This window comes from Hyaena hyaena, unplaced genomic scaffold (assembly GCF_003009895.1).
Source record: "Hyaena hyaena isolate Hyena2069 unplaced genomic scaffold, ASM300989v1 scaffold_148, whole genome shotgun sequence".
In the NCBI taxonomy this organism is placed as follows: Eukaryota; Metazoa; Chordata; class Mammalia; order Carnivora; family Hyaenidae; genus Hyaena; species Hyaena hyaena.
This window is the reverse complement of record NW_024080780.1, coordinates 225,908-245,688: the sequence shown is the minus strand read 5'-3', so window position 1 is coordinate 245,688 and position 19,781 is coordinate 225,908. Positions and strand designations below refer to the sequence as shown.

General features: G+C 49.4%; 1 protein-coding gene across 4 annotated transcripts in view; it reads right to left on the bottom strand.

Moving 5' to 3' along the window:
* Positions 1–19,781, bottom strand: part of TRIO (trio Rho guanine nucleotide exchange factor) — a 349,937-nt gene that overhangs the window by 185,757 nt on the left and 144,399 nt on the right. For all 4 annotated transcript variants that reach the window (XR_005529593.1, XR_005529594.1, XM_039238832.1 and 1 more), the window contains exons 7-9: positions 19,382–19,573; positions 11,151–11,282; positions 497–727 (exon numbers count right to left, since the gene is read on the bottom strand). Coding sequence is in view for 2 of the 4 variants with exons in the window: in XM_039238832.1 (XP_039094763.1) it covers positions 497–727; positions 11,151–11,282; positions 19,382–19,573 (555 nt within the window). In the remaining 2 variants the exon portion in view is untranslated. The remainder of the gene's footprint in view (positions 1–496; positions 728–11,150; positions 11,283–19,381; positions 19,574–19,781) is intronic.

The following is a 19,781-nucleotide window of genomic DNA, read 5'->3' as shown; positions in this document are numbered from 1 at the left end:
ACTTTTCCTTAACTACACAACTACTGAGCACCGACTGTGTACTCGGCTGTGCATCATCTACCAAGCGGGAAGAGAAGCGCCGTCAGCTTTCTGCTTGGCTGATCACAGGGCAGACAAATCCTCAGCTGTGCCGGCGCCTGGGTGTAAGTGCCACCGGCGTTACTCTCACACACGAAAATAACTGGGAACGACCGGCTTCGAGAACAGCCGCCAGAGTCCCCAGCCGAGGCCCCGCACCACGTGCTCGCTCTGCGGACGTCCGCCGCTGGCGACAGAGGCCTGAGCGCGCCCTCCGGAAACCCTGGTCACTCACGGAGAACAGCGGCGGTGTGCGTGCGCGTGCGTGCACGTGCGCGCGCGCGCACCGTGCTCCTTCCAGCTCGCGTCTTCCCCGGCCGCGCGCCCGTCCCCACGTCCCCACGGACACGCCCAGGAGCGCAGGCACCGGCGCGACGCCCGCCCCGCCCCCAGGCGGAAAGGCTCGCCCGGAACTGACCTGCTGCACGTCCTGCTGGAAGACACACAGTTGCAGCCGCTGGTGGAGCCGGACCTTGCGGTGCTGCCAGATGTTTTCGAGCTGCCGCTGGTGGTGCAGCACCTCGTGGATGACATCGAGCACGTGGTGCACGGCCTTGGAGTAGTTGGCGGAGGCCGTCAGGGAGTCGGAGCTGCCGGGCGTCAGCGGCCGCTGCAGCTTGTCGAGGAGGGACTTCCCGTCCTGGCTCACCTGCCCACGAAACACACGGTACAGGGTTACCCAGGGTCTGCGGCTTGCCCCGGCGGCGCCCCGGCCCGTGCTCGGCTGCGTGTGCGTGCACACTCACACACAAAGGTAAGCTGTCGTCTTCCTCCCAGGCTGTTTTGTAAAGAACAAAATAGAAGTTAAACCAAATCCACCAGTCCTCCAACGATGACGCCGCAGGACCAAATGCGGCAGAACACGGACTTAACATACGAGAATGTTCATTTTCATACAACATTCTAGGAGACGCCATTCTTGATGAATAAACGTAGTATTTTGCCTTAAATGGTGTAAGTCAGTTGATGTACACTGCATTGCTGGGTTATCTAGAAATTAAAATTTTAAAGTAATAATTTTCTTTTGAGAGGCTATGTTAGAATTAATCACAGTGGAGCAAAGTTTTAACACAGAATCTTGAAACCTCAGTTAAAAAAATTTCCCCATAATCTAGCCCTTGGCAAAGAATTTGTACTTAAACTTTCTGACATAGCTGGATAGCAACTTTACTTCACAGAATAAAACTTTTAAAGTGCTGTTTTATTAGATTCATGAATTTAAAAGATATTTTAATTAAAATGCCATGTTTAAAAGGGATTTCAATATTATTTCTGTATTATGGCGGCTAACTACCCAATTACAATTAAATGAAAGCAGTCAGACTAGCCAAGGAAAAAAGCAGAGACAAAAGTGGAATGTGGAAAGAAAAGCACTATGTATTTTTCAAATTTAAGTGATTCTTAAGACTTATGGATGACCACGCCGGATGTGGTAGAAAAAATAGGAGCAGATCGCACAGCAGAAAGGGCACGGGGCACATCGAGTAAGGAGGCTGTGACTCCGGGGTTTCTCACGTACGTCCTCGGCGCCGTCTCTGTGCTCACGTACATCTGAATCTTTGGCCTACTCTAACACACACTGATTTTTCCAGGAATGTAATTACCATGTTAATCACATCAAATCATGTTTCCTGTGATGGTGGAGGGGAGGCACCAAGATGGATCTGGAGGAAGCAACTCCCTGTGACGGGTCCAGAGAGGCAGGGCGTTACCTGGAAATGAAGACCTGTCCTGCTCAACTGTCAGGGCAAGGCTCCATTTGACATATACTCATGAAGGCTCTTTCCTTCTTTTTCCATTTGTCCTACTCTAACATACGCTGATTTTTCCAGGAATGCAATTACCATGTTAATCACAGCAAATCACGTTAATAGGCAGTGCTTGGTTTTCTTTGGAACTTTATAAGGGCTGCTTACCATTCCAAAGTAGCAGTGTGACGATGCCAGTATCAGAGTCACCAGTATAACGTGTCCAGTCTGCAGCTGCTGTATTCCTAACAGTTTTTCATCCATGGCCAGCATAGACAAAAATCTGAACATCTAATTTCTTCTATTGTGCATGGACTTACGCATTTATGGACTAAAGGACATGTTATTATAAATCACCTTTGTCTCTGATATTGTAGCATATATGTGATTTATATATATGCACACATATAAATCTGAAAATACGTTATTCATACATTTTACTCCAGCTGGCACCAGAAAACATTTTGTTCATCACTGGGGGGTGCAGTTTCTCTTAGGACTGAAAATCAGTGCCCCAAGTCACACATCTCACATTCTACAGAGCCCAGCAGGAATTCCTGACAAATATTTCCTCTAAGTTTTAGCCCTTATAAAAAACATAGGAAACATACAGAGCATATGATCTGGTGATATGTTGCAGAAGGATCTAGATCAGAGGTATGACAGAAACTGATAGCTGCCTCCTCAAAGTCCAATGGCCCCTCCTTGACAGCCAAACCCTAATACTCAAGAATGGCAAAACTCCAGCTATAAAACTGCATTTCCCAGCCTTGCCTACAAACAGAGTGACTAATACACCGCTGAGGGCACTTCTGGGAAAAATATTAGGAAGTGGAATGTGTTCCTTCCTCCTTGCCTCTTTCTCCTTCCTGCTGCCAAGAACTTGGTGGAGGTGGCTGGAGCTTCAGCAGCTGTCAGTAACCTTGAGGCAGCCTTATGATGGCTGCCCACCTGCTAAGAGAGGCAAGAGACAAAGACGAAAGGACCCAGAGACCCCGTACTGAGAGCTCCTGCACCAGCCTCGGAAAGGTGGCCTTGTGACTTCTACACTGACGGAAAGCAAACCTCTTATCTTAAGCCATTGTTTTGGGTCAGACGTGAGGAATACAAAATGACAAAGGGATTCTCAGTCCTCACCAAGTATCCATAGACATTCGTGTGACACCATTAATATTCTACTAACGTGAATAAAGACATCATCTGAGCAAGTATAGTCCAAAGAATCGGTCTTTCCTCAGGTGTCTTTGCAATGTTTACCGAGCCCCAGAGTGGGTCTTACTGGGTTTAGAATAACACGCTTACTCAGGATGGAGGGGTGGTGGGTGACAGTGGACGACATACACAGAACGGGAACAGAGGACTACTTATTAAGCAAAACTCCGCCTTCTGGGAATTCCTAAGCAGGAACTAAAGTGTTCATGTCAGGGCCACCGCCGGTGCAGCCAGGGGTAGAGACTGTGGTGGCAGAAGCGCAGAAAGCCTCGAGGCAGGAAAACACCTCTTACAGCCACTAAGACCAGACAGCGCCCCACCCCAACACCCCAACACCAGCTTTACACAGCATCTCTCCAATGCACCTTTCAGAGACAATTCCATTGTATCTCAGTGGAGCTTTTATAGGTATGTCGACCTAAAAGACATTATTTGAGTGCATCAAGGATCTCCTCTCTTATTTCGGTGACTTTTGGCAAAATGTCTGTCTTCCTGAGTACCGCAGCATTACAGAGGGAAAAATACGCTAGAATTGTAGGAAGCTACTATTCTACTGCATAGAAATAAAGGTTTGTAAGTGGTACAGAAAAACCAGAAGAGAAGTAACAGACACTGAAGACTGTATCACGGCCCCCAAATTCCCATACAGTTTAAGTGCTGAAACAAACAACCTACATTCATGGCATGTGATGTACTTCCAGATTTCCTCACCACAGAACCAGGTGAGTCCACGTGCTGAAGCTGTAGGTTTGGTCTAAAAAGTTTTTTGTAGCTTTCATGCAAACCCTATCCCGAAAAGGGATAATGGCTACCAAAAAAAAAAAAAAAAAAATCACCTTTATTATAAAAAGCAGGATTTCCCTTCTGTAGATTTCTGAACAAATTAAACTGGCTCATTTTTTTCAGTTTCTCCTCTTTCTTTTTCTTGGAATACACACTCAGGGATGGGTAGCACAAGTTACAGTAATGTGCTATAAATGTATGAACTAATAAGCTCTAATAACTAAATGAGTTAAGAAAAAGGAAAAGTTTTAGAGTGCCTGGGTGGCTCAGTCGGTTAGGCGTCCAACTTCGGCTCAGGTCATGATCTCACAGTCTGTGGGTTGGAGCTGTGCGTCGGGCTCTATGCTGACAGCTCAGAGCCTGGAGCCTACTTTGGATTCTGTGTCTCCCTCTCTCTCTGCCCCTCCCCCTCTCATGCTCTGTCTCTCTCCATCTCTCAAAAATAAATAAATGTTAAAAAAAGAAAAATGAAAAGTTTTAACTTTAAAATCTAGAATGATGATCTGGTTCTTAGATATTTACTTTTAATTAAACTACACATTACATTTGTAAGACTGGTAAGATCTGGATTTCTGTGTGTTGCCCTAAAAATGTTTCTACCAAACCTCACAGAGACTGACCTATTCTTATCTCTGATACTTAAAGATCTGATTTCCCCTGAATCAGATTAGAGTGAAGGGTCACCAGCAGGAATCTTCTTCATGTGCACAAAGAATACTGCTCTGACCTAAGGAAAGGGAACAGTACCTAGAGATTATTGCTTATGGCTGCAAAAACCACTACCACTCAAAGACCACGTATGACCTACAATAAGTCAATTAGGTCCAAATGTGGAGCTGTAGATCTAGAAGTGCTGGGAAGCACTGTTCCCCAGGAATTAACCCAATAAAGCAAAATACACAAATATATTAAAGGCATGATCAGAAATGACCACACTTGGCAGGTGGTGAAGGGTGGTCCTTCTTCAAGACTTTCATGAAACAAGTTGCGCTATTTGTATCAACTCAAACCAACAGGAGTTGCTTCGATGTTCTCTGATGTTCCGGATGTTCCGCCGAGCGGGGCCCGGCATGACGGGCACAGGGCACACCTCCATGCATACCTCGGAACGGCTTCACAGCCACCACTTTCCTCTCCAAGTCTGGCAGAAATGGTTCTGAAATCAAAATTCTGACAAAACCGAAAAGAATGACCGTGGGTCATGTTCTGACAAAACCGGGAAGAGCGACCATGGGTCATATAGTCATGGTTGACGCCCCTCGACCAATTGGGGAACACTTGCTCTTTCAGTCAGGACGGCTACACTACCAAGACGTGACGTTCTGACGGGTCCTGTACTGGCAGCCGCATTTTCCCAGGGGTCAGGAAGGACACCTGAGAGAGAAAAGGCAACTTTCTTGCCTTCAGGTTTTTGGGCTTCTCTCTGATGATGGTCTTTGTCCAGGCAAAGTTCTTATGTTGTTCCTTTAAAAGCAGGTTTCTAGGTCTTTCAGCTATTAGGTTTCTTACTCAAAACTAGATCTTTCTAACCGTGTTTGATTCTCTGATATGTCTACATGGGCTTATTCAGGAAGGAAAAACCAAAATAAGATGAAAATGGGAGGGGCACCTGGGGGGCTCAGTCAGTTAAGCATCAGACTCTTGACTCTGGCTCAGGTCCTGATCTCACAGTTCAGGGTTCGAGCCCCGTGCCTGACTCTGCACTGACAGCTCAAAGCCTGCTTGGGAGTCTCTCTCTCTGCCCCTCCCCAGCTCTCTCTCACACACTCTCTCACTCTCAAAACAAATAAACAGACATTAAAAAGAAAGCTGCAAACAGGAAACCACTGGAGCAGCCCAGTCAGCGGAGTCTAATCTATGCAGAGAACACGGATGTTCTGCAGCTTGACACTCTTCACTTCTCTGTCTCCAGCCCTTGCAAGGCTTCAAGTCTGGGCGGTAAGCGGAGACAGCTGTAAGGTCTGTCACCTCCCATGCGGGGCCACACGCTGATGCCACCACCCTGCGTGTCCACAGCAGCGCCACAATCCTTGAGGCTTCGCCACCCCACCTCGCCCAAGTGCCTGCACAGCAAGGTCGCCACACTTCCACACGTACCACAGATGTAAGACTTAGTAAGTTTACGATCAAGGTGACTCATCCAGCTGTTTTTCTCAATGCGATTAACACTAACCATGCCGTCACCCACGTATATGGTGCCTTAAGATGGGAGGTCGACCAGGGTCACAGGCAGCAAACGAGTCATTTCCAGGAGGCCCTGTTGAAGTTGGCACACCTGCTAACCTGAGACGCGGATGCAAAAGCAAAATCCTGAAGTCACAGCGGATCAGCGCTGCCTCAGCTCACAGGCCATTTCCCTTCCTCCTGCCCCAGGAGGGCCCGGCCACGGCTGCCGCGAAGACCTCTGGCAGGTGCACGGGCACACACTGCACACTCGTACATCACAAGTCAAATGGTCAGTGTACAGGTTCGAGTGATGGCACAGGCTGGCGCAGATAAAAGTAATCCATAGGAATTTTGTTTGTGGGGAAAGTGGCTGATGAGTTTGTTTGCGTAAAAATAAAATGTTAAAAAGGAGTACTGTCCCTGTGGTTTCTAAGCCGACAGACAGCTCACCGCAGGTGTCCGGCCTGCCTCACCCTCCTGTGATGGGGCCACAGCTGGGATCGGCTGGCCCCGCCCCCGCCCCGCAGGCTGCAGCCAGCACACGCTCGCCTGCTGTGTCACAGACACGAATACCACTCACTACAACACTGAAAAGCAGGCGTTTGTGTCTTGGGAAAAATGCTGGGCAGACTTCCCACCGCAAACTTGTATCATTAGAGACTGGAAACCATGGGCACTGTTTAAAGACAAGACTATGGGAGGGAGGAGGGAGGAGGGAGGAGGGAAAGGGAAAGGGTGAGTGAGTTTTGCTCTCAAGCCCATGTCCCCAACTCCTGAAGGACACGGTGCCACCAAGGGGGCCCATGTGTATCCCCAGGAGGAGTGCCTCCTGGCCAACAAGCAACTCTTTAAACCCCGGCCGGCTCCCGGGGTGCGGCCGGTGAAGCCTGTGCATCCAAAGCGCAGGGTCAGTACAGAAGCCATCAAATACGGCCAGAGTCACGCTCTCTGGAGGTGGGTGTGAGAGGCTGCACTTTAACCAGCACACTTGAGTTAGAAAACCACTCGTTTAGGGAAGGGCAGAGTCCCTTTAAAATCCAAAGCATTCTGGGACACTTGGGGGCTCAATTGGTTAAGCATCCGACTCTTGATTTTGGCTCAGGTCATGATCTTGTGGTTCATGAATTCAAGCCCCACAGCAGGCTCAGCGCTGAAAGTGCAAAGCCCGCTTTGGATTCTCTGTCTCTCCCTGTCTCTCTCTTTCTCTCTTTCTCTCTCTCTCTCTCTCTCTCTCTCTCTGCCCCTTCCCTGCTCCTGTTCCTCCTTTTCTCTCTCTCTCTCTCTCTCTCTCTCTCTCTCCCTCTCTCAAAATAAGTAAATAAACTTAAAAAAACATCAAAAGCATTCTTTCCAGGAGCACCTAGAAAGGTGGCTCAGTCGGTTAAGCACCTGGCTTTAGCTCCAGTCATGATCTCATCATTTGTAGGTTCAAGCCCTACATCAAGCTCTGCATTGGCAGTGCAGAGCCTGCTTGGGGTTTTCTCTCTCCTTCTCTCTCTGCCCCTCCCTTGCTTGTGCTTGCTCTCAAAATAATAAATAAACTTAAAAAGGGGGGCATTCTTTCGCTTCCCATCTTCCTTCCCCTCCCCTCCCCTCCAGGCATAGAGAAAATGGTGCTCAGGGTCTGAGGCAGTGGGGAGGGTGGGGGCGCCAATACAGGGGTCCCCTGCCAGGCTTTCTGGGTAGGCGGGGGCGAGGCACACAGAGAAGTCAGACAAAATGGCTGGGAGACAGAGCAGACTGAGAAAACGCACTAACTGCACAAATAGTTAATAGATCTGAGGTTAATGGGAGCCAGGTTTCTTACTGTCTGAGAAGGAATTTGTAAACACACAGAGGGAAAGGCTGGAAAGAACCCTGGCGGGTGGGATTAGAAAGAAGCATCAGGATGAACACATGGATCTTTAAAACCGACACAGACCCAGGAGACGCAGCAACAGCTTCACATGTGCGTGGACGTGTGCGTGCAAGCCAGATACAAAGGCTTCCCGCTTCCGCCTGCCCAGAGGGCCTCAAAGCACAGACGCCCCACAAGCAAACAAACACTTGAGTGCCCCCATCTTGGTTTCTCAATGTCACCTCAGCACAGGTGATGGCTGAGCCCAGCGATGAGGCAGGAAGTACAAAATGAGCCTGCGACTATTACACCAGAACGTAAGGAGGTGCTCACATAATGACAAGGACATAACAGAAATAAAAACAAATCACACACAAAAAGGGGCTCCTGCTGGCTAATTGGACAATTTAAGCATCAAAATAGAGTATCAGATTATAACCCACAGAATAGAAGGTATCATAAATTCATGCTGGAATAATAGACAGACACACTGGAAAGAAATAAAGTTCTTCCTCTCGGGAGCAGACCACTCCCTACACACAGAAGGAATACGGGCCACCCGACAGCCATCACAGGGGCAGCGGACAGGGCCAAGAGCCTCCAGCGGACGGTAAGGCCATGAACAGTCTCATGAGAAACACAGATGTGTACCTCCCACGATATGCTCCTCAGAAACAAATACTTTTAATGATGACTTTTCACTGGAGAAACCTTGCAGACACCTGCCTCACCAAGGGGTCAAGGTTAACACTGCCAGTGGCGAGAGGGGTCCGCACCCTGTGACCCTGCTGTGACCCTTGGCTTTTACCAGCACGGGAAGAAAGCAAGATGGCTGGGCAGGGGCTGGGGGCTCATCCTGGAGAGTGGAGGGGCCACATTCTCTAACTGTCACCAAGACTAAAGAATGTTCCACTGTGACTGACGGAAACCAACGAGAGGTGCTCACTCAGCGTAACTCTGCTGCTGGGCGGCCCGGCCGGGGGGGTCGTGAGAACAGTGGGAAGCACGGGAAATACCAGCAGGCCTGAGGGCAGGACGGTGTGTTGTGTCCCAGCTGATTCCCTGCTGCACAGAGGAGGGGTGGGGGGGGCGACACAGCAAATGTGGTCAAATGTTCAAACCTGGGAAATCCGGGTTAAGGAATGTGGGAGCTCTCTGGGCGATTGCGAACACTTCTCTGTAGCCTGAAACCATTTCAAACTTGAATTAAGAAGGCAAAAATACAAGTTCATTCTGTTCTATTCAAAGTCCTTTCTGTTGATTTCACTGTTAAGGTACTATTTCCTTGAGTTTATAGTATAGTTGCAAACACGTTTTTAGGCTAAAAATGGAGGTTTAAGCCCTGGGCCTGAAAAGCAGCTTACTTGCCATCAAGCTATTTAATACTTTTAGTACCAATGTAAAACCTAATAAAACTGCGCCATGGGTAAACCTAAGTTCCCATGTCAAGATGCCCCATTTTTACACATGGAGGTGGTGAGAGAATGATGTACTTTGCCAGAAGAGCCAAGGGCAACAAGCAGACCGAACGGCCAGCGCAGCGAGGGCGTGACAGCAGTCAGGTCAGGCTGACTCCGAGCGAAGTCGTGCAGGCAGACTGTGGCCCCGCTGCCGCCCATAACCTTGTGAGTGAGCTATCCACTCCCCCCTCCCCCCTGCCCCGGGTCTGGAAGCTACCACAGCAACCAGAAAGCAGCTCCTGAGAAAATCCTCACTAAGGGGATGAGCGAAGGCCGAGTTCCGAGGCGGGAACAGAGCTGCGCACCCTGGGTTATGGGTGGGAATCAGACAAGGCCTCGGGGCGGCACGCCAGGGGGAGCGGAGTGAACGCTGCCTGGACTCATGGGATCCTCACGAACATGTGATGAAAACATTAGATCTGTGCGATTTTCACTTTTACTATTAAAAAGGCTATCGCTTATATTTATATAGTCGCTAATAAATCAGATAACCAAATTAGCTCAAATGCATTGGGTGCAAAATTAAGAATACAGAATTGACTTTTTCAAAACTCTATGGACAAAATAAAATAGCGCTAAAAGAAAAGGTGGGGGGGGGATCTTGTTGGACAAAAAGGTTGAGAAACAAACGTGTAGACCTCAACCTCCACAAAGTCCCGAGGCAAATATCACAGGCATCGCCCATCGGCTCAAGTCACCCAACGACAGACACTAGGGGATCAGAACAGGCCCAAGGACAGGACGGTGGCTCCTGCGTGAGGAAGCAGGGAGTGTCGCGCTGCAAAGCAAATGGCCGGATGGATTTCCGACAGAGGAAGGTGCGGGGGAGGGGGCGTGCACCCTGTGCCCTGCCCTCCGTGGGCGGCTTTGCAGCCTGGCTTATCGGGTCTCCCGGGGGCTTTCACCTCAGCACGCGTGACACAGGAGCTCACGTGTGTGGAGGGGGGGCGGGCAAGCCTTGCTGAGCACAGGCACGCACCCCCGCTCCCCTCCGGGAATTCATCCAGTGTAGGAAAGGCAGACTGGTGTGAGAGGCCCGATGACCACGGCACGCGCAGAGCATGACCACGAGGGCGACACACCTCAAGCTCTCTGCACTCACTGCACCTCCCACGTGATACGACACAGAGGCGGCAGAGTGCTGGCCGGGACAAGGAGCCAACCCGCCTGGGTTCACATCTCCGCTCCACCTCCCACAGCCGCTGACCTGCCCCAGTCACCTCATCCCCGAGCCTCAGTTTCCTCATCTGTAACAGCACACCCCACAAGGACACATGCCCCAGAGCTGTGAACATTAAGTAAGTGATCACGTAAAGTCCTCACAAAAAAGCCTGGCCCAGACGGAGGGGGCAGAAAATAAAGACTGGGAGACAGTGCATAAATAACGGACCTTAAAATAATAAAGAAAATGCTATGCTTAGGTTTAAAACAGCAAGTAGCTTCAAACAGTGTGTGCTTTTTGATCCAGAACATGCATCGGTATCAGGTTTCGCTTCTTTCTAGAAAGTTCATACGGGAAAATGAAAGTACTAGCACACAGGCGCATCTGTTTCCTAAGTGCGCGCAGACCAGAACGCTGCAATCGCACCTTCTCCAGCACACGGAAACCCAAGCTCCTCCGGGAGACCCACCCGCGCCACAGGCCCTGAGAAGCGCGCTCACTGCCGGCCACCCTGCTTTGCAAGAGCCCCCCCCCCCCCCCCCCCCCCCCCCCCCCCCCCGGCCCCAGCACACACACGTCGCAAGTCCCAACAAAACTGCAGTTTAACACAAAACCTAGAAGCTTTTTCTAGGCGAGACAAAACTTCACGGTTTTTTCCAGCTTTTGGTGCCGGGACATGAACTGCCAGCCTGCGGCCCTCTCACCTCCGAGTAAGCAAGCGTGACGTGCTCGTACACCCCCTGATGGTGGTGAATGGCGTCCTCCAGATCCTGCAGCTCCGACGGGAGGTCCACCTCACCGCAGGCCTTACACCACGGGTCCACGTTGCTCATGTACTTGAAGGGTTAAAAAAAAAAAAAAACAAAAACAGATTATTTCTATCGATGGCAATTTATATTGAGACGTAGCTATTTTTTTTAACATGGTTTTGGAATCAGGGTAGTTGAGAAAAAGTCTAAGAATGTGGCACAGTTGAAGGTCTGTGTCAAATGGCACTAATGGGAGCCTCACACTGCTCCTGGACTCTGCCCTGGAGCCTTCCTTCTGGCCAGAGTGGGACTCGGCAGGGACCTGAGTGTGAAGTGACATCTCCAGGTGGCCCTGATGCCCACGGCTAACAGCAAGCCCAGAGCAACTCTGCCCTCCATCAGCTCTTGGCCTCCTGATAATTCCCCAGCCCTCCTCCGAATCAGAGAGAAGACCAACGGCCCCTGTGCTGTGGGCCGTTAAGCATAAAGGCCTGGGGCGCCTCAGTCGCAGCCTCAGCCTCAAGATGGCGGCACGAGCCTCCTCCAGCAGCCGTGGTCCAGCCTTCCTGCTCTCCTCCAGCATTAGGATGCTAAGGGAAGCCCAAGTATCTGAAATCATTTACCTGGACAGAGGAAGACCAGCATGCCCATTTTTCTACCTTTTCAAAAGCGAATAAACACAGAAATGAAAAGACCAGATGAAGGCCATGCAAGCTCCTCGGCTGTGCCCACTGAGCCTGAGGGAAGGTTGAGGGAGGATCAGGGCTTTTCACTTTGCAGGTAAACAAGAAGGGAAGAGTCTTGGCTGCAGTCCTGTCCTAGGACCCCATTCCAGCCTCTCCTTACTTTTCTCCACGGCTACTCCTACCCTCTAGGATTCATCAACTGCAGAGAAATCACTGCCAGATGTCCTAGAGAGAGCCTATCAGCATCCATCAGAGTTCAGAATCAAAGGCAGGCAGCAGAAGGCCCAATTAAAGACGCTAATTCAATTAAGCCAAATAGATGTGGACACATTTCCTTGGGTTTCACCTCTTGTACTCTGATTTCTTGGCATCTTTCTACTTCCCAGGGAACGCAGAGGGTGACGATCTAAAACTGGGTGACTGACCTGCCAGACAGGAAACCTGCTAGGATTCTCTTAAAATACGGAAGAACAAAGGCCCACTTACTCGTGACATTTTTAGAAACAAAACAGACACATCACCTGGTAAATAATAACTTGTTTATATAAGGCCGTTCATTATTAATGTACTGGCTCGGAAAAATATCTACACGCAAATCTTAAGGCCTGAAACCAAGCCCTAGGAGATGATGTGTCGTATGATAGTGTCTGACAGTTTGAACCGACCCAAGGACGGAGGACCAGCCTCCCTCCTGTGCCTTCCTTACACCACCAGGGCAACGGAAGTAGTGATAAAATTATGTTACACCCCTCCCCTAGGCAGGTGTGTGTGACATGTACCTGTGTGACTACACGTGTTCTATAAATGTCAAATACGTCAGGCTGAGTGATTCTAAGTATTCTTGATCTCCTTTCACTTTTCCCATTACTGCATTTAACACCCATCACTGTAAGCCTTTCTTAAATATAAATTGACTCTGGTTAACCATCATTATTATTAATTCATCAGGTCAAGTCAGCAATTAACTGCTCCTGCATGAGACAGAGTCACCATATACAAGAGGCTAAAATGCTTGTGATAGAACAAGGTGGAAATGAGTTTTAGTTACATAATACCACACAATGAGAGGAAGCATCAACCTAATATATCACTGTATCAAAATGGCCATTAAAATGTATCCAATTTTTCAAGCAACCAGTGAAGAGAAACAGTCGAGAAGTTTTATATATGCCTGTAGTAAAAGTAACTTATACTTTCTTAAGGTAGCCGGGAAGGGTATTGATTATACTTACCTGAAAAAATATAGCCAGGTTCTAAATACACAGAAAAGGAGGCTTGCATGTGGAAATCTTGTGGAGAAAGGCCTCTACACAGCTAAAGTCACTGGGTTAAAGTCTCTCAGGGACGGAAACAAACCTGGCCTTGGCTTCACAGGACTTCCGTGCAAGCGTAGTTTGTCTTTTGTTTATGAGATGGAAACCCTGCACTCCAAAGGGCAAGCTCGAAGCCCCTGATGCTTTCTGAAGGGCCGAGCACCCCCAAAAGTCTGAACCCACCGCCACCAGGGCAGTAACCTCTGATCAGAGAGTTAAAAAAAAAAAAAAAAAAAGGCTGCAAATAGGTATCGCATAAGGAAAAGGCATCCTGGAGTCAACTTCGGGGGCAAAGTTCAACAGGGAGCGACACGGCACAGAACCTATTAGAGCCTTTTCGTACAATAGCGTGCTGTGAACAGGCATGGGGGCACTTCCCAGCCTTCCCTGGCCGCTCCACCACACTGCACCCCTCACCCCCACACGCATCACCATCTTGGGAAATACAGTTTGGGATTACACCCCCAGGGGAATACGTCTAGAACAGAGCCTAACGCTCTGGAGAGGACAACACAAGAGGCGGCTACCGCACTCTAGGGAGATCACAGCAGCCAGTTTGGCCTCTGATGCTGTAAATGCGCATGGAACCAAACGACATGAACACACAGCATCCAGCTAGGCTGAGGGCAGACAGGCGAACCCGAGAGAATTAACTGCTTCTCCATGAATTCACATCGGGAGCCAGCTACAGAATGGAGAATTGTGCTGCTCAGGGGAATGGTGACTATCTTTAGAGTGTGGCTGAACACAAGAGGAAGACGCTGGCACAGCCGGCTCCTAAACCTGAAGCAAGCAGACAAGGGCAGGGTAATTGATACAGCTTTAACGGGAGAGCTTGGGGGCGCCTGGGTGGCTCAGTCGGTTAAGCATCTGACTTCAGCTCAGATCATGATCTCACAGTTCGTGGGCTCGAGCCCCGCATCGGGCTCTGTGCTGACAGCTAGCTCAGAGCCTGAGCCTGTTTCAGATTCTCTGTCTCCCTCTCTCTCTGATCCTCCCCTGCTTGCTCATGCTCGCTCGCTCTCTCTCAGAAATAAATATTTTAAAAAAATTTTTTTAAATAAACAGGAGAGCTTGAATAATTCGATTTATTTTCATAAGCGTTATTCCACTACCCTCCATATGCTGAGAGAGTGGGGGGCTTCCAGTGTGGGAGCCACTGGGCCCTCTAGCCTGCTCCACCTCCCACCACCCACAGCCGGTGCACGACCCTCCCACCCGCACCGGGGCTTGGGATGGGGCGCAGATGAGCACAGGGGGTTGGCCTGAGTTAGGAGACAAAGGCACAGAAACCTCCTAGAATGGGAACTTTTAAAATATTTAGAGGGATTTTCTCTTCTTTGACAAAAATGAGACTGGTTTAACATTATACACATACTTGTATGTGTGCGTAGATATATATGTGTACATATAAATGTGTACAAAACACGTACACATGCATAATGTACATATGATCTCAAACTTGATTTCTTATTTCTAATTTCCTCACTTTTGTTTTCATTTCTAGAAAACATTACCCTACTTTTCCTTTCTACTTCACTGTTTCTACACCCTGAGTACTGATCAGCACACACTCTTCCCTGGTACCTCCAAGGTAGACAGGACCCCTCTCTGCCCGGGGAAATCACCCGAGGGAGAAGCCCGCTCCATTTGCAAAGCTCTGCCGTCTATACCATGCTAACTTGGAGGAGACAGGCTCAACTTGAACTAGAATATGCCCATGATCACTGCGTACCTTGAATCTGTTTTCATTAATAACTTCTTAAAATACTGATACATATTTATTTCAATTCCTTCCTATTCCACAAGAATCTTGTTTTTGTTTTGTCCACAAGCCAAGAATTAGGTCTATGCTCTTAATAGAGTAAAATACCATTAAAATGGGAACAATTAGTTGTCTGTTATCTGCCTTAAAAATTCAGAAAGGAATGGTAAATATTATTTTCCTCTGAGTTCCAACCCAGAGTTATGACAAAATTATCCAGCTAACTATGATAAGACTTCTTTACCATAAACGTTACTTGTAAAACTGAATGGCGAGTGGGATTTTATGAGGATATTAATGGAAGTGCCTGTTTGTGGCACAGTGTGCTATCACCTCAGGACCAGAAGGGCCTTCACGGACCTCAACTGACGTCCCAACATAAGCGACTCACTCCCCAAACACAGTCGAAGGACAAAACCCACCACCAGCCCCATCTACTTCATGGATCTGACTTACGGGTGAAATGACATTTTGTGTCAAACAGCCCTGTAAATTCTAACAACTAACAAACACTGGGTGTTACATTACTTTTGGCTGTTACCCAATTACAGAGGCCCTGAAAGTCATGGAGAAAGTGGGGTAGCAGCCAGATTTATGGCTCACTGTGAAGGTGAAGCTGGATCAGCACAAACAGAACTTTCTTCAGGGGTGGAAATGAGTACTGTGCTGTCCGCTACCACAGCCACTAGCCACGTGTTGCCACGGAGCATCTGAAATGTGGAGACTGTATTAAACTGTCATTTATTCTCACATCATCTTATTACTAAGCTGTAAGTAATTTCAGTAGCCGCCTCCGGTGACTGGCCACCATGCTGGGCAGGGCGGCTCTAGCGTTTTTTCTAAAGAAAGGCGGGCTGCAGCCTGCAGCGTCATTTGGATGTGTCTTCAGCCTTGGAAGTTGGCCTACCCTCCTTTCCACAAATCGACCCTGAGGGTTTATGTGGGGCTCCCAGCAGGTGAGTGCACCTACCGGTACACCCCTGACCACACACTGTCCCCCTCCATCCGGCACGGTCACCCTCTTTGACAATGCACTAAGCAGTGCCAGGAGAGACGCACATGGGGCAGGGAGGAAGGCACCCCCGCCGAGCCAGCCAGGTCAGCCCTGGAGATCAATGCGGTGACAGATGTCACAGCCAGATCACCCTCACACCCTAAATCATTTGCTTAATTTTTAATTTATTTGAGAGAGAGAAAAAGAGAGACAGAGTGAGAGTGAGAGAGAGAGAGAGAGAGAGAGAGCGAGAGCAGGGGGAAGGGCAAAGAGACAGGGACAGAGAGTCCCAAGCAGCCTCCAGGCCTAGCACAGAGCCCAACACGCGGCTCCATCTCAGGAATCACAAGAACACGACCTCAGCTGAAATCAAGAGTCAGACGCTTAACTGAGCCACCCAGGTGCTCCCCTAGATCATTTTTTTAATAGCGTCTTAGGGCACTAAGATGTAGCAAAATCAGTTCACTTTCTTTGTTTTATAAAACTGTAATTCTAATAACATTTGCTCTGAAAGCTTCTCAGCGTGAACAGACTACCGAGCGGATATGCCACATGCCCCAAAGAAGCGAAGGCTGGAGCCCCTCAACACCGCCTACGGGAAGGCCGCCGGCCTCGCGCTCCTGTCTCCGTGTCTGCGAACTGGGATTCCGATGGCGACAGGAGACTATGGGATGAAGGGCTGAGACATCCGTGGGAGGCATGCCATCGAGGCGGTGTTCTCACCCCGTGTGCACCGAGGATCCAGGTCTACAGAACCGCAGGCAGACGGCAGCACGAGAACACCCGCCGAGGCCGCCGAGGAGCGCGGCTGCGCAGTCCCGGGTGCGCGCCTCCCGGGCTGGAGCGCAATCCTCACAGGGAAGGCTGCTTCCTTTGGTAAAACCACTGGCCCTGGGGGTCACATATCTGAGCTCTATGTCTCCCTAATCGTTTTACCTTCTTACTGGTAAGTCTGGATGGGGTTCAAAGAGGTAGCTAAGATGGAAACCTAATTCCCGGCATCCAGGTTTCTGGTCCTCTCCCAGCTGGCACATCGATGGAAGGCAAAGCATTAAAAAAAAAAAAAAAAAAAAAAAGGAATAAAGTTGAACCTATTTCTCTTCTGTAAAGAGGAAAACTACTTGGTAGATGTGATCTTCCCTCACGGATCAGAATTTCAAAGAGCTTACTTTTTCTTCAGTGAAGGGGAAGATTCACAACACGTTTTTGCCCGAGAATAAAGAAACACTTTCTGAGGAGGTCCTAATGCCCCATCGCCACATTTCAGGTGCCTGGGCAGGCCTCGGCCAAGGTCCATCAGCGATGCTGGGCTCCTTCTTCACCAGGCTGCTCTGTCCCTACCTTGTATTTGGCTTCTCTGGCTCCTGGACACACGCAGAGACCTCAAGCACTGTAATGTTTACACAGGATTCCACAAAATTGTGTTCAATGATGTATTCATCTAGTCCAGTTTCCTTCAAATCCATAATTTACAGTCATTCATTTGATCCGAACCGAACACCCCAGGCTCCTTCTACTTGGCTGCGTGTGTGAAATCTGATAGAGTGTCTGGAGAAAACAACGGGCCACGGCGCTCACATTTCTAGATAATTTTCATGCAGGTCAGAACAGCGATTGGTTTGCCGACAGTTCTGAATCCTACCGTGTTCACGAAAGGGACGACGGTTCAGACCCTCTGCCGTTCCCCGCACGGCTGGTCCTGTTTCGTGTCCATTCGTATCAGCTCAATGGAACTTTCTGAGAGCCCGCTGCCACTCCGGACACCTCTCCTTCCAGTAGAACACATTGCGATTCCAGATGACATCTCTGAGGGGACCCCGCGGCTCATCTTCCCACCCACAAAAATGTCCAGTGAACAACACACCACACGCTAGACGACAACAGGAAGCAGAGGTGAGCACAGTGCTGTTTTCTGTAGAAGAAGGGGCGGGGAGGGTCCTGATTTTTTTTTTTTTTTTTTTAAAAACCTATTTCTGTGTGTGGGCTTTTGTTTCCCCTTTACCACAGAGCCAGTTAAATGCATATGATTAGGAAGCTGAAAAATCTGACTCCTAGAACCTGAAGTCCCTATTCACAGCTTTCACGTAAGGCCAGAAGACGGTTTCCTCTTTATATGCCATTCAGTTTCCTCTCCCGCTTCATACCTGAAAGGTTTCTAGAGTCTAGATCACTACTAATTAGGGTCTTGTGCAACATTCTAGCTACCCCGCCAAAACCCTGGGCAAGCTGGGACTCCATCTCGCCTTTACTGACTTCGCTCCTCACCAGACACAGTTTCTAGATCATACTGTTTCCTTCTCAGCAGCGTTGGTACAGATCCTGTGAATGAGGTGTCTGCCCACCACAAAATGACCCCCATCAGTATCTTCCCTTTAACACCAGGCAACCACCTGCTTCTTCCCACGTGTCTCCCCAGGGGCTAAAAGCCCCTGTGTTCTTTCTCCACGTCCTGAGAAAGGTACTTCATTGCCCAACATGCTTTCCATTAACTAAAGTCTGAGTGGCGAGCGAAGCCCTTCCCCTGTGGATCTCAGGGTGCGTCTGCACTGGAGGACTGCGGGGTCCCACAGGCGACGTACACTTTACCTCTTACAGCGTTTTGGCCAGTACATCAGCAAGTGACGCCAATGTCAAGTCCGAATCCATACAAGTTACTAAACATGAAAGACACGGTTAGCTGCCTCCCCAAAGCCGTCTGTCAGCCGAGTCCTTGCCGGCAGAGCTGCCTGCTACCCTGGAGGCAGAAAGTCACGTCCACATTCCTGCATCCACCCCCCCCCCTCCCCGCTAGCCAGAGCGTGGGCCTGCACCCTACTCTAGGTCATTGGGAACGGAGGGGAGGGGAGCCGGGGTGGGGGACCTTCTGAAAACAACATGTCCCTGATTAAGCGACAGGCACCACCTCCCTGATAAAGTGACAGGCACCACCGGATGTGTGGCTGCAACTCCATACTTTGCAACCTGATTTGTAAGAAAAGCAAATTCCTGATATTTAACCCTGATAAGCAAGCACTCTGTTACTTGCTGCCAAAGCACCCTAATTAGAATACTGAGAGTGACAGTGATGACAATGAGGAGGAGAGGGAAGGAGAGTGGGGAGAAGGCAGACAAGGGAACAAGAGCACTTGCTGCATACCAGGCACTATGCAGGGCAGGCAATGCAAACGATCTCATTTACATGATAAAATGCTCCTCTCAAGCAGATACTTTTAGTTCCACTTTACACTTGAGAAAACCAAGGAATGGAGAGGTGAAGTAACTTGCTCAGATGGCACAGCACGGGGTTTTACCTCCCGGCAGCCTGACTTGAGAGCTCATGTTCTTAAGCACGGGAAGGGCCCCACAGAGGTCCCCCAAGGACGTGGGAGGGCATCCGAGGAGGAAGTGCTCCCGTGGCCACCTGGTGGGCTGCGGGCCCAGGCACTGACCTTCTCGGCCTTCTGGTGGAAAATGGAGGACATGTCCAGCAAGGTGCTCCGCTCGTCCAGGGCTGCGGCAAAGGCCTTCCACTCCTGCTCCAGCTGGTTCGCGATCTGCTTGATCTGCTGAGACGCGTAGTGACCCGATTCCACCAAGCGGTTCGCCACCGACATTATGCGGTTTATGTTTACATACACGTTCTGCAAAAGGGGCAGAGGAAGAGGGCTCGTGAGGGGAAGGCCAACGAGAGGCTTCTTTCTAAGAAACGCGGAGGATGGCACTTTCTGAAACACAGCCCACGAACGTCAGTTCTGTTCTGAAGAGCAGAATCACCTGGTACAAAATGGTGTACATGTTTGCTATCTGATTTCCATAAACGCTTAGCATTGGTTTCAATTTCTATTTTCA